A 16,005-nucleotide genomic window follows, 5' to 3' on the forward strand; every position below is an offset into this window, starting at 1 on the left:
AACAGTTTTGTTACATGCTTGGTAGCAAGCTCTACTGGAATATTAGCAAGCTAAGCCAGCTGAAAGTGAGTGTCTCCGTATGTGGTCAGCTAAAGCTATTATGTTTTGTTTGCAGTGAAAAAGAACCGCTTCTTTTCATTAAAATATGTGGCACTGGAAGACTTGTGTCATCATTCTGCAAGTGCAACATGTGCATGTCTGTCATAGCCTACATTTATATATGAATTATTATTATCACTTACTTATTACAAACACATTGCAAAAAAAAGATATCTCATTAAAAACACGTTTTCAACGTACAAAATACCAAGTTACTCACACTTACTAAGCACTGTCTATAAGTCATTCATTCAAACTGAGATAAATGAGATAAATATTACACTGCCTATTCAGCTTTGAAACCTATAAAGCTCTTTCTCCCTCTTGCAGTTGGCGCATGATTTCATGGAATTACCCCAATAACACTGTGCAAAAAATAACAAGCAAAATTAGTTAGTAGAGTAGGGGGTATTGTATCTCAGACACAATGCTGGAAGGCAAGGTAATAGCGAAATTTTATTATATAGTTAAATTTTGAATTTATTACATTCCTATTTTAGTTTCACTAATATAACACTAATGTTATGCTATATTTAGTATTTGAAAAGCTTTAGATAGCAGATGCACTACATGGCCAAAAGTATGTGGACATCCCTTTTAATTAGTGGGTTTGGCTACTTCAGCCACATCCATTGTTAACAGCTGCATAAAAGCAAGCATACAGCCATGCAATCTCCAGTGACATACATTGAGAGTAGAATGGGTCATACTGAGGAGCTCTGTGACGTGACAATGTGGCACTGTCATAGGATGCCTCCTTTCCAACAAGTCAGTTCTTCAAATTTCTGCCCTGCTTGGACTGCCTCAGTCAACTGTAAGTGCTGTTATTGTGAAGTGGAAACATCTAGGAGCAACAACAGCTCAGCCACAAAGCAGTAGGCCACACAAGCTCACAGAACATGACCATTGATTGCTGAAGCGTGTACCACATAAAAACCGGCTGTCTTCAGTTGCATCACTCACTGTCGAGTTCCAGACTGCCTCTGGAAGCAACGTCAGCTCAAGAACAGTTTGTCGGGGGCAAGCAGCCGCCCACAAGCCTAAGATCACCACAGCTGGAGTGGTGTAAAGCACACCACCTTTGGAATCTGGAGTGGTGAATCACGCTTCACTACCTGGCAGTCTGACGGACAAATCTGGGTTTGGCGAATGCCAGGAGAACACTATCTGCCAGAATGCATTGTGCCAACTGAAAACTTTGGTGGAGGATACAGTGACATTCTAGAGAATTGTGTGCTTCTAACTTCGTGGCAACATTTTGAGGAAAGCCCTTTCCTGTTTCAGCATGACAATGCTCTCTTGCACAAAGCGAGGTCCATAAAGAAATGGTTCACCGAATTTGGTGTGGAAGAACTTAACTGGCCTGCACAGAGCCCTGACCTCAACCCCATCAAACACCTTTGGAATGAATGGGAATGCCGACTGCGAGCCAGGCCTTATTTCCCAACATCAGTGCTCAACCTCGCTAGTGCTCTTGTGGCCTAATGGAAGTGAATCTCCGCGGCTATGTTCCAAAATCTAGTGGAAAGCTCTTCTAGAAGAGTGGAAGCTGTTATGGCAGCAAAGGGGGGGACCAACTTCATATTAATGCCCATGGATTTGGAAAGAAATATTCAAAAAACACATATGGATATGATGTTTGTGTGTCCACATACTTTTGGCCATGTAGGGTAGCAGGTGTTATTTATCATTCCCCATTTTTAAGACAGCCTTTGAAGAGAGAGAGATAGAGACAGAGAGAGAGGTGCTAGCGAGAGGATAAAAAGGCTTCAATTTAGTAAGCAGGTTTGATGATTTGTTTTATTCAGTTAATTTGAATTATGTGATATCTAAAACTTTCAAACTTGTGGACTCTGAGAACTCAGACCCTTCAAGCTCAGCACAAGACAAATTGGAAGCTGTGTCAGATTTGTCAAGATGATACTGCAGAATCACTGACACGTCCCTTATAATCTAAAAGACAGAACAAGCATATTGGCTACAGGGCTCTGGTATAAAACCTACAACAATCTGAGGACTTCAGACAGCTTCCAAAAACACTCCAACTGGAAAGATGATATCAAGAGCATGGTACTGAAACAGCTTTCATTGCAAACAATGCATGCTGTCATCAACATGTCTAGGCTGAAATTTAACAAAAGAATGCTAAAGGAAGTGGTAAAGAGCATGTGTGGCAGAGGATAAAGATACAGATGATGATCTCAAGCAGATCAGATGCAGCTTATTTTCATCATGAAGAGAAAAGGAAAAGTTGTAGAGCATGAGGTTACTACATTTCAGGTTGACAGTAGAGTGCACAGGTGTGCAGTTCTTTTGAATGGCACTCAGCTTCTGGCATAATTTAGTGCTAGTGATATGGTGGTTTTGGAGGCTAAATATCATTCAAAATGTTTGACAGGCTTGTGCAACAGAGCTAGAGCTAAACGCTGGTGCATCAAAGGATATGAATATGGAGCAGTCACATCCTGTGGCTAGTGTCTTTGCAGATCTAGTAATGTATATAGAGGAAATGTATTTGGATGAAGACACAGCTGCTGTTTTCAAGTTGTATGATATTGTCACCTGTACAAATCCAGAATGGAGCAGTTTGGAGTGAATATTGGCAGTAGAGTGTAATCTGCATGTCTCAAGGAATGATACTTAGCTGAGTTCCCAGATATGCGAGCCCAAATGAAAGGATTTCATGCCCTGAACCTGGTTTCATGCCATGAAACACGTCGACTATGATAGGTGGATAAGGTGCATACCTGTCCATCTCAGAGATATGGCTGAGCTCCCCACAAAGCAACCCAGAGGTGTGCCAAGAGCATATAGCTGGTCATTTCACTGTGCCGAAAACCAAAAGAGTATTCTCTACGATCCTGATTGATCAAACCCACGAACAGAACAATGCTTGTGTCAAAGCAGATGGAGGAGCTCTTAGTCTGCCTGACAATCCTGGTGCATCCAGGTAATTGGAGAATTTGAAGAGGGAAGCCAAGGTAAACATGTTGATTGTCATCACCATAATGAGAAAGCGAGTATGCAGGCTGGATTTTACAAAGACGTCTAGTCTTTTGTCAAAGTCATTGAGGAACTCGATAACCCATTTGTGACAGAAAGCCTGGATCTGATTGCCCTTGACACAAAAAATAGCCAGTCCTGAAGCAGTGATGACTGTGCAGAATGTCCATAGGATTGGACATGATCAGTTCCAAGCTTTTACAAAAGAACACCCATTTTTCACAGCAAGCTCAAGGTCTTTAACAGCTTGAAAACTATTAAAACATCAAGCATAGGTAAACGGTAAACAGTTGACCTTCCTAAAGAATGACGTGGAACCATTCACAAGGCTCTACATCGGTTGCCAAACCAAAGATGGAAACCTAGAAAAGTTCTTTCACCATGAGAACCAGGCATGTCCTCCTACACTATCAGACAATGGCAGACTCAGTCTTGGTAGCAAGAGTGACCTCCTCGTGTTTGGAAGAGGTTTCCACAGCCAAGTCAGATGCTTCTGTTGTCACCAGTGTAGTTCTTGATAGAGCAGCTATTGTCCAGAGAGATGCTCCTGTTGTCACCAGTGTAGTTCTTGATAGAGCAGCTATTGTCCAGACGCTTAAATTTGCTACTTTGAAAACCTTTGATGACTACACCTAATAGATATCCTACCCTATGTAGCATCACAGCATTCAAAGGTCACTCGTCTTGACCTTATGTTGGACAGCTACAAAACTGATTCTCTAAAAGTCACAACAAAAGATGAAAATGTGGCAAAGAGATCCACAGTCGTGGTGGCTGAAACAGCTATGCCCTCGAACATGCAAAACTTTTTGCGTGTTGGTGAAAACAAGACGGAACTGTTCAAGTTACTGTCTGAGGCCCTTCTGAACTCATTTGACAGGGATGACAAACAACTCATCATCACATATGCAGACATGCAGCCATGAGGAGGCTGAAAGTAGGATGTTGCTACATGTTTCATGTGCTGCACTGCACAGCCATCATACAATACTAATTTGTACTGTTGATAAGGATGTTGTTGTGCTAAATGTTTCTGTGGTGCAAAGTCTTAGAGAAGGCACTGAGCTTTGGCTTGCTTTTGAAATAGGCAAGAATTTCAGTTACCTAGCAGCACATGAGATTTTCCCGGGTCTTGGATCAGAAAAGGCAGGTGCTCTGCCCATGTTCCATGCTCTAACTGGATGTGGCACAATGTCCAGCTTTGTTGGCCATGGGACAAAAACAGCATGGGCAACCTGGAAGGTTCTGGCAGAGGTCACAGGGACATTGTTGACATTTTCCGTGGCACCAAATGATGTACCTCAACATATGCAATACACAGCATCGAGAGGTTTGTGATGTTGTGCTATGACAGAACCAATACATGTACCAATGTCAACAGTACCCGAAATAAGTTTTTTGCGATAAAAACAATGTAAGACAGATTCCACCAACAGGAAGGTCAACTTTTCAGGTGACCAGTTTCTTTCTTTGTCTTTTTGTGCTCAGACTGATGGAACTCAAAACAGGCTCTCTCTCGATGTGTACTCCCGGTCTTGGCCCCGTACTGTGGAGGAGAACACACCTTTAAGCACCTGGATTGATTAGCTAACGCAATCCAGGTGCGTGTGCTCTCTCCACTGCTAGGCGTGACAAATTCGGCTCTCCACCAGACTGAATGTGACAAATATTTTGATATTTTTTTCTCCCTTTAATACGAATTTAGAAGATTTGCATAAAAACTTGTTGCAAACTGCGTATGTCATATTGGGGTGCTGCACAAATATAAATTATTTACAGGGGTGCTTTGGGTCTGAAAAGTTTGGAAACTACTGCTTTAGACGACTGATAGGAACAAGACAGAGAGCGCAAACAAACACCTATTTTAGCTATTGCTGACATCTCCTACCGGAAACATGAACTGCTTGAACTTTTAGGATTTGAGAGAAAAAATATGTAACAACCTACATTCTAACTACTACCAATGTGCTGCAATCAAGTGAAAAGTTTACTGCCACTGTGAAGTAAAAAGGCCACAATATGGACCGATTGATTTCACTGGAAGCACAAAACACAAAAATGCACTTGTCTATTGTGGGAATATGTTGATGGCAGCATACACATGGCATGGGAATAATAAATGAATATGATGGAACATGTGGCAATAGAGGCATATGTTGAGTATGCAGGGCCCATGGCACATTGCAGCAGCAACATTAGCAAAAAGCAACTTGCTACCAGTTAAAGGATAACTTCATTTCTTTTCGACTTTGACCTATTTTTGTGGCCCTGTTACAGTAAATTGCAAATCAATGGAGTGGAGCTGTTCCTAGGGTGACTAAAGCTCAACAAAGGTAGATGTGACAAAATGATTATCATTACCAATGAGCATGGTGGAAATGGTTCTGAAAAAAAGTAGGTCAAAAAAAAAAAAAAACACCAGCTAGTTTGGACTTTGAACTGAATCAGAGCTGAATCGAATTGGAGGTGAATCAGATGTCATTTTTGCATTTGTAAGCGTATCTTTCCAGTATTGTATAGTAGATGCATATGAAATCTGAGAAAAGATTCACACCACTAATAATGACTTATTTTGACTAATAATGTAATGAATATTTTTATGTTTTGAGTTTGCATGAAACCATCTCATACTAACTGTTTCATTGAACTGGAATCTTCTGTCCCCAGTGTAAAAACAGCTGGTGTTGTATTACATACTACTAGTTGATTTAGTACTCTCTCTCTCTCTCAATTAGGGTGAACTGTTTCTATTTACTGTCTGTCACCTTAACCGCCCTAATGAGATGAAAATGGCATTGAATGTCAGACACTTAAATGACCAGCAGTTCAATGAAGCATGAATCAAATGCAAGCACTGTTCCACTCTGGCAACTGTAGCATTTCCCTTAATGCAGCATTAGCATATCTATGTTCAAGATGAGATGAAAAGCTTGCATTAGCTTCCTGCCATGTGATCATGTATAAAAATCAGTATTCCTATCGGCAAAATTGTTTCACTTCCATCCATAAACGCAGGTAACAGTGCTGACCTGCGGTTGGTGAAGACCTACCTGGAGCTGGGGTTACCTGGAGCTCGTATTGACTTCCTAATGTCAGAGCGTAACCAGGTCAGCACATCCATTATTTAAAGAGTATAAAAACTGTTTAATATAAGCATAAGGAAATTTGTTACTTATGCTGTATATTTATAAAACCTGTTTTTGTGTTGAGTCCCCCAATTTTCAGCTGCGCAAAAATAAACGAACAGAGGAATTTATAACTAAATCAAAGAAAATGAAGTCTAATTTGGTTGCATAGCCCTTACATGACATGACACAATGACAAAAACCGGCCTTTCAGCCCAACAATGCTCGCCATTTTCCTGACTAAATTGTTCAGAGTGCTGTGATTACCTACAGACTAGATAGTGTCTAGCACCGTATCAAGCCTGGTCTTGAAAATTTCTGCCTCTGGTTATGTGACCTGGCAGGCTATTCTACACATTGACTACTCTCTGCGTGAAAAATTATTTTGAATGTCTGTACAGAATTTACCTTTTTTTGCTAATTTCTGTGTCCCCTCATTCTACTAACATAACTGAACCTGAAGAATCTCTTTACTTTGTTAATCCCCTTTATGAATTTAAGCCTTAATCAAATCACCCCTCAGTCTTTTTTTACTAAGCTTGAAGAGATTAAGCATCATTAAGCATAGCTTTTGTCTTTCACACCAGGAATCAATTTGATTTCCCTTTTTTTTCCATTTTCCAGTGCCTCTATATCTTTCTTGTAGTACAGTCCATGCTCATTTGGATTTACATCAGGTGACTGACTTAGCCAGTCTAAAACTTTTTCCCATTGATGAATGCTTTGGTTGCTCAGGCAGTGTGTTTGGGGTTATTGTTTTGATGCCAGATGAAGCCCCGGCCGATAAGGTTGGAGGAATTTCTATGTACATAGCTAGACAAAATCTGCCTGTGCACTTCCAAATTCATCTTACTGCTGCCCTCCTTTGTTACATCATCAGTAAAGATGATTGAGCTTGTTCCAGAAGCAGCCATATGTGCCCAATCCATGGCACATGTCCATATTTCACAGTTTCAGTTCAATTCAATTTTATTTGAATAGCTCTTCGTATCCGTTTATTTCGCATAGAGGGACTCAACAGAAAAACAGCTGTTTCTGTAAAACGGTAATATATGCATGTAAATATGAATTAAAAGCTGATTGTCTGTATTTTTGTATCATGCATCTTTTGATCTCAAATCCAAATGCCTTAAAGTGACAATCTCGAAGATTTCAGTTTCGTTCTCTATGGCGGTGCCAATGGCGAGAAGCGGTAATTGCAGCTGTGTTTTTGGACCTCACTTCCCATAGATCCAACCGGATCCAACCAGTGTCGCCTGTGTGACGTCAGTCAGTTGGCACGCCAACTATAACACTTACTATTTACTGAATAAAAAACGGTTGTTATAAAAGTAACGTTATGTACATACTCATTCGTTGTCTAACATTAGGCTAACTCAAGATGTCTTTACACTGCCGAGCCGGGTTAAAATGCCCTAGCAAACCTGGGGTAGAATTAGTGATGATCAATTTCTGCAAACGTTCTTTATCCACCTTTTGCCCGGTATGAACATCTTTACACTGCAGAGAAGAATTTGCGGGATTCGCTGTGGCTCGTGCAATTATGTATCTCGTGCACAATAAGTAGTCTTTTTCGTGAATGATTGTTGTGTGGTATTTTTGAAACAACTGCCTTGCAAAATGTTACCCCTGGTGTTTCTGGTTTTGCTAGCTAAACTGTTCGAGAATAAAGCTGAGCTGGGTGTTAAATTAGCAATCAGAACAAGAAGAATAAAACAAAAACAAAGGAGATTTAATCAAAAAGGGCATAAAGGCTGAAGGAACATATGAGGAAGCGTAATAAAATAATAACAATGCTAATCCATACTGCCGTATTCTTTTATTTAGTTTTCTACTGCATGACGTCTTCAGAAATCAGACCCGGCTCTGCTCCACATACCCCGGCTTTATTCCGATCATTATAATATATTGATGAACTCGATGGCAATGTAAATAACGGTAACGTTAAAGCCAGTTCAGATCAATGATTCGCAACGAGGCGAAACGGTTTTAGAATGTTGCAGAGAAAATTGCAGCAGTGTGAACTGGCTAGTAGCAGAGCCGTTGCCTGCCCTGAGGTTTTAAAAGACCGTCCTTGTCAAATCGCCAAGTGCAGTTTTAGAACGTTTACAATCAGACGTCTTGGAATTTTGCAAGTTGCACCCAGTCTCGTTGCGAATCATTGATCTGAACTGGCCTAAAGTTAGCTACACTGCAACGTTGCAACAAGGCAGCATTGCATTCGAGAGACGGTTTGCGAGGTCGGTACCGGTCGGTAGCGTTAGCTAGCGTTTTTTCTAATTGTTAGCCGACATTAGATTGTGTTAATTACATTAGCTAGCTAGCTAACGCAATGTTACCTGATATGAGAGATGGATACTGTGCGCAACGTTGTCTAAAGTAATGTTGTCTTTCTTGACATGGTCCGGTAGCTAGCGTTGCAAATAGCTATGTAATTTAGTAACGTTACATTGTCATTAAATGTAATACGAAATCTACATCAACAAATAATATGATCTCTCATGTTACACAAAAACTTTTTAGGGTTCCATAGCTCCCCCAACCCCCCATTTCTCTGTAATTGTAACGCATGCAGACACTGGAAAAACAGTACGCCGCTCACACACAAGTGAGTTGAAGAGCGAGTCTGTTGCGTTAGTTCTGCCTACCCTCTCTGGCTGACCAACCATTGATGGGTGATGAAAAACGCGTCACTAACTGTGCGCCGCTTGTGATTTTTTCCCGGGAATGTCGCCACAGACACCAAGTTTTTTAATCATGAATTATGATAATAATAATAGTATAAATTAATATAAAAATAGGCTCAATCACCATTGTGTTACCCAATGCAGCGATAGATAGTGACTTAAGACATTTATTTTAATGAAAATCTTCAAGATTATTACTTTAAGTATAGAGAAAAAATTAATTTCTCTCTACCATTACCATTCTTTTGGACTGGATTTCACATCACCTAGCAGCTTTTTATGCATGCAAGCCATTTTACTCAGCTGTGATTTTTATTTCATTTTTAATTTTTTGTCATACTTGCATAATTGGGAAAGCTAGGTAAATCAGAAGCCTAACTGAACAATGTCCTTTCGCTTGGCCATTAGGCAAGTTTGAATGTCCAGGCCTGATCTCGTTTGAAGCACTAGTACAGTGCAGTGCCACTACCATCCTGATCAAATTCTTAACATACCAGTACTGACTGTGGCTTGGGAATCCAATGGCCATAGGGTCAACTGGGGAAGGAGGGTTTTTTTTGTCATAGTTGAGATATTCTGATGCAAGTCTCCAGTATATTGTTTCTTTTTCACACAGTTAAGCTGTTTCCCTCCCTCCACAGAATGATACCTTTGCTGATTTTGAGTCAATGACAGACCGGCTCTTGGATGAAATTGTGCAGTACATCCAGATCTATAATCTCACCATCTCTAAAATAAGGCAGGTATCAGTCTTGTGAATATTCATTGAATATAATATGTTTTTACAATAAAAGATTGTCTAAATTTCAGTAAATTTATGTCCAACATTTGCATTGCCTTCTGATTTATATTGTCTTGTTGTTGCGATTATTATTATTATTATTATTATATTTGAATGCAATGGTAGTAAATTATATTACAGACTTTTACTAAGTTAAATTATTGAGTACTGTAACAATGAAGCTACTAAGCTAGCATTATCATTACTGATTTTTTACTGACATTGCTGCAACAAATTTTCTACTATAGCTTATATGCTTTGGCAACTTGCTAGGTAGTATAGCCAGCTAGTAAGCTCACCAGCTACTTAATGGCTAGATGGCCAGCTAGCTAGCTAACAAAGTGATACTATATGCTATGCTTCTGTGAAGGTAGCTAGCTAGGTCACTCTGCCAACTAGCGAAGTTACATTAATACAAGACCTAACTAACCTCAAACCTGTTGATCAATTACTGTATGAATTCATAGCATTAGCTAAATAGATAACATGAGCTATATTGACTAACTTGCGACATTTTGTAACGTTTCTTTTTTTTGGCTGTTGATGCAATAAGCTTAGACGTCATTTATGATTTTTAGGTGTTCAGTGGTGCAATGGGGGTCAATGGCATGGCCTAGAACACTGAGGCACTGTTAGCTTTCTTTAAATATTGCTGAATTAATTATTTTTTTAAAAAATTTTATTATTTTATTTTCTTTCTACTCAATTCTCTTGCAATCTATCTGCACCAAAAAATAATTTTATTTGGTATTTGATAGATAATTGTGAAATTCTTCCTACAGCTTCGTGGGTCATTCCCTGGGGAATTTAATAATCCGGTCTGTGCTGACAAGGCCCAGGTTCAAGTACTACCTGAACAAGTTACACACCTTCCTGTCCTTGTCAGGGCCACACCTGGGAACCCTGTATAACAGCTCTGCATTGGTCAATACAGGTGAGCTATGCTTGACATACCTTTATATGAGCAAGAGAGGTTGCAGCGGTAACGTGAAACTAACGTGAAACTAGCCCAGTCTCGCAGTGGTGGCACACAGTGTGTTGGAAAAATCCTGCTATGTTGCTAGTGGGATGTGTGACCATTGGCTTGTACCAACCATCTGATTTGTATATGCCTAGAAAGGTACCTCATTGTGCGAGAACAATTAAAGAGGTCCTTTCTTTAATCTTGCTTAGAATCTTGTTTTCTTTGTAAACAAACTTGTGTTGTGTTTTTAACCTACATTGTGGCATAATTAACCAATCATAAGGATTTAATACAGAATTTCTCATAAAATGATCTTTCAGTTTTCATAAGCTGATGTTTAAAACACATTTGTCTCTTAGAATTTGACTGATGACTCATAAATGCAATCATTTTTTTCCCAGTTTAAAATAAATAATATAGATAGTGCTTAACCAGGCAGGAAAGTACACGTGGTACATAAAATAATAACGCCTGTTTACTTCTGACAAATATATAGATGTATGTCAAAACATCAAGTTTTGTGTATTTTTCTTTTGACAGTGAATTACATAAATTAATAAACAAATGAGTCTAAATAATTTTAAGCTCCTTTTTTTTGTGCACAATTAAGGATAGCATCGTTCCATTAAATATCATTTGGATAGCATCATTCCATTCTTGTTAATCATGTATATTACTGTATAATAACAGAAAAGCAACATTTTGGGGTGTTTATAGGTGGGGTGTTTTGGCCCCAATCTGTGGACAGATATAATTATACAGATTATATGTATTAATGTATTAATTGATAAAAAGGGGAAAGTTTAAAAATTTAATTCACAAAAAATAAAAAAAAACACCAATAGCACAACTTTTCTGCATCTGGTTAAACTAGACAGATTCTAATTTTTGCTTTGGGTCCCCCACAGACCCTCCTGACCCAGATCCCACAAAATCTGACCCCCCAACTCTCAAACCACCAAAGAACCATCCTCACAAGCATACTGACCCACTATCACCCATAACCCACCCCATAGATATCCAGAAATTTAATGTAGTTTAATGCTCTGTACATTAGTTTTGCTCTTGTTTTTATAATTTATGTAATTTTTATAATTTATTTTAATGTTCAGTGGGGTAGTCGACAAGCTCAGTCCAGTCTGCACTTTTAGCACTTGCTGTTTATCTCGGGACTATACACTCCCCTCTAGAGAACTGCTGCACTTAAAACCCTGATCTCTGCACTTGTGTTTGTCTTGTAATTTTCTCTAGACAAGATCACTTGCTAAATGCCAGTAAATAACCTGAACAAACTGTTAACCTTGTAGAGACCAAGAGCCCCCAAGAGGTGCATACCCCCAATGGAGATTTGAAATTCCACCCAGAGTCACCTTCAGAAATACTAAAGGGGGGAAAAAAACAAAGCAAAATAATAAAATTGTGTTCTGATGGAAGGATCTGTAATACAGCTGAGAACACTTTATCTAACTGGAGTCACTATATAGCAAGCAGATGTGCAAAACGAGAGTTGTGGTCATCACTTCTAGCAGGGCAGAATATTGACGAACTGACTTGTTGGAAAGATGACTGCCCAATGTAGGGGAATACACTACAGCGTCATTAAGGTAGGCTTCACAACAGGGTTGGAAATGTGAGGGCAAAGGGCAAAAATGTCCTCACGCAAATGCCCCTGAAATCTCAAGGGGGTGGGGGGGGGGGAAAGCCAGGGATCTCTTATCTTATAAAAATAGAAAAATATTAGAGCATATTATCGCTCTCAATATAAATGAGAGAAGCCTCATCTGCTGCCAGTAGAAGCAAGCAGCACTATCATGACAGGGCAGAACTGTCCATGTATTGCTGGGTAGAACCAACTAGCTTACAATTTAATTGAACATAATATTTATAGGCTATTAATTCTTTGCCTAATCCATGTGACATGGAAAATTGATTTGCCAATCTTTTCTCCCTGTGCACACCATTTTTTAATTTTAGTTTTGATATACACAAGGGCGTAACTTACGGGGGATATGGGAGGTTATAACCCCCCCAATTTTGTAAAACAGGTCAAATACCCTCCCCAATAATACAGTGTGTGGATAAAAAAATTTTCATTTAAGTAAGATGGGGATTTGATGATGTTATTGGGATATAGGCTGCTGATTGGTATGTTTGTTACGGAAGTGGCATATTTACTCCATTTTAGTGAGTTCAGTGATTTTTCAGGTCGTTTTGGATGGTAACCAGTCAACCTTCACGTAGCCTAGATGGTGTTATTTGTACAGACCTACTGTATCTAACTGCATTTTAACAATAGCAAATTGCCAAATGCTGGGAGAAACAAAGTGTGACAATGTAGGCCTATACAGATTCTTGAATGCGCTGGTATGAACTGATAGTTAGTCCAGGTACAGTCGGACAGCCCCTGTCAGCAGCAGTGTTACCCAGCGCTCATTCCCCATTACAGTAACATCAGCAACAAAAGCTCCAAGATTCAAACCTCGCAACGTACAACTTACTGTACCAAAACAAACTTTTAAGAAATAAAAGTGGACCCGGTTTTGTTTTAGTGGTGCAATTTAAGCATGCTCTGTTTTTAACTATGTTTTGGGGGTGTCCCAAACAATGTTTTATTAAAAGAAAAAAGCATTCTCTTTCTTTCCGTGATGGTCCAAATTAAGCGAATGAATGCACCAGCCTATTAATGTGTTCGTAGGCTGTTCCTAGTACCCGGCAAGTGAGCGTTGATTTTTCAAAACTTTAAGCATTTGTTGCTGTTGCTATGGTTGCAAACATTTGCCACTGCTGCACATGAGATCCATCAATTAATTTAATAAATAAATGTTAAAAATATCAGATTTCTTCTATTTTTTCCCCCAGTTTTTGGACATTTTCAATAACTTCATCCAGTATTTCCTGTGAGAAATGCCCAGCCTTACCGATCAGTAATCTGAAGTATTTTACCCTTACAGTTCACCAAAACCGATGATTACACAGCTGTTCTTTTAAAATAGTTCTTCCCAATGTGCATACCCCCAGACAAACCCCTCTAGTTTTCTGTTCTTGGGGTGTAATGCAGAGGAACGCTTTTAGTAGTGTTTCAGAAAGCATGGTGGCTCAAAACAAGCTTCCAGAAATAGATAGTGGAGAGAAAAAAGGGGAGAAAAGCTGCTGAATATGCAATGAAAAGTTATCAATGTTCTTAATTCACCCTGATCTTTGCATTCTTGTATTTGTGATCAGATTTTTGCATTCGGCAAATTTTATATACCGATTTTCACCTGTTTTTTTTATATTCAAAATAAACACTGCTGAATTCCTGGATTTAAAAAAAGAAAAGATCATCCTTCATTATATTAATGTTATGATTATCATCATTATTTTGAGTAAAAGTTGGACAGGGAAACACACTTGTAAAGATGTGTGTGCACCTAAATTATCACTCTCATAGACCAAAAAGGACATGACATTTATTTGGCAGACGCTTTTATCCAAAGCGACGTACAATAAGTGCATACCGAAGGTCATTGGAACAACTACAAAACACAGATCCAATTAGGTTTGTTGGACAGAGAAAATTCTCTCCTTTGAATAACATGGTACAACGAGGTATATCATATAAGAAATAGGATTTATTTCTGCAGAAAGAGTACGGTACATGCACACGACAAGGTGGATAAGGCTGAACTGAAGAAAGCAGGGGCGGTCCCTGCTCTCATATGCAAAGTGTTTTAAAAATAACATGCATAATTATATCTGATTGGTACATGGTTAATACACAAGCATATAGTAAGATTTAACTAAGGAAATGATTGGCTGTGCCTATTCATATAACAAATTAAATGATTGGCTGTGTCTAGTCATATAACATGAATACTAAATAAGCATCTGGTGACCACTTAATCTAAACAGACTTTAAATCAGAAGTAATTGTTTAGTCTTTGATCTATCAGTTGCTTTCAGGGTCCTGGGCAGCGTCATAACCGGTTCCTCCCTATCAGGATGGCAGAGGGAAAATAAGGTTGGCTGGCCAAGCTTCCCAGTTCAGGATGGCTAGGTTAAAGGCCATTCTCACCAGTTTGGATTTCTAGAAAGGCATAAAAATACAGAGAAAGAAAACACACACTCACATAGACACACTTATATGCTGTATTTAAAACTTGTTGTCTTTGGGAGGTTCAAGACCTGGAGACGGAGGGGCCCTGCTGCAAGGCTTGCACCAGAATTCTAGTTATGCCAGAGAAACCTCTCCTCCCTTCAGGTTAAATACTCATTATGTAACAGTTGTCCATAGCCATGAAGACATTAAGTCCAGTTCACACAGTAAGCATAGGCTAGGTCAGAAAGTTATGGTGAGTCAAATTAGGAGGCATGGCGACGAGCTACAACATCAAGATAACGATACAAGTGCAATATAAGTGCTGGATGGAGATTCCAGTATAACATGAAAGTGCTACAGGAACAAATTAGAAGGATTCAAGTGATAAGAGCAATCTTAGATTGGGAGTGCCCTGTAGAGTAGTGACGGTTAGTCCAGGTACAGTGTGAAGAGATGCGTCTTCAGACCACGGTGGAAGATGGGCAATGACCGAGTGGATCATAGAGGAATGGGGAGTCCGTTCCACCAATGGGGAGCTCGGGTGGAGAAGCTCCATGGTAGGGATGAGTGAGAACCATTCACCCAGGTGGCAGGGAGTGCAAGTCACCCTGTTGCAGCAGAACGGAGTGGTCAAGCTGGCATGTAGGGTTGATTCATGTCCTGTAGTTTGGCGGGGGCTGTCCTGTTGGCTACAGACTAGGTCGGAATCAGGACTTAGAACCTGATCCTTGCAGCAAATGGTAGCCAGTAGAGTGACCTCAGTAGGGGAGTGACATGTGAAACTTGAAAACGTTGAAGACAAGTAAGGCAGCAACATTCTGAATCAGTTGTAGTGGCTGTATGGAACAGGCTGGCAGGCTTGCAAGGAGGGAGTTGCAGAGAAAACATTTCCTCCAGCTATATCATTACCAAGAATAAAAAAATGCCTTTAACTGGCAACTATGAACAAGCTACTTTTACAAAGCCAGAAACCACGTCAGAATTCAAGAAAACAGCGTGCAAAGGAGCTTTCATTATGCCAAGCTCAATGCCTTGAATCAACATATCAGCTCAACAACTTCAGCATTCAGAAAATGCAAAATGGAGTGCATGGATTTTTTAAACCAAGCATGGATGGCATATGGATTGCTAAACTGAGAGTACGGATTTCCAGGTTGACTTTTTATTTTTTTCACCTTGGGTACCTAGGGGCCTCCATCCATTACTGAACATCCACCGTGACTTCAAAAGGGACAGTGAGACAGTTAAGAGTTAACTCCTTAATCAAT

General features: G+C 39.6%; 1 protein-coding gene across 1 annotated transcript in view; it reads left to right on the forward strand.

Moving 5' to 3' along the window:
- The window catches only part of LOC135249537 (protein FAM135A-like), an 84,874-nt gene that overhangs the window by 62,263 nt on the left and 6,606 nt on the right, over positions 1–16,005 (forward strand). Inside the window, exons 17-19 of the mRNA XM_064325151.1 lie at positions 6,118–6,209; positions 9,556–9,653; positions 10,478–10,629. Of these exons, the coding sequence (XP_064181221.1) occupies positions 6,118–6,209; positions 9,556–9,653; positions 10,478–10,629 (342 nt within the window). The remainder of the gene's footprint in view (positions 1–6,117; positions 6,210–9,555; positions 9,654–10,477; positions 10,630–16,005) is intronic.

This window comes from Anguilla rostrata, chromosome 2, assembly GCF_018555375.3.
Source record: "Anguilla rostrata isolate EN2019 chromosome 2, ASM1855537v3, whole genome shotgun sequence".
Classification (NCBI taxonomy): Eukaryota; Metazoa; Chordata; class Actinopteri; order Anguilliformes; family Anguillidae; genus Anguilla; species Anguilla rostrata.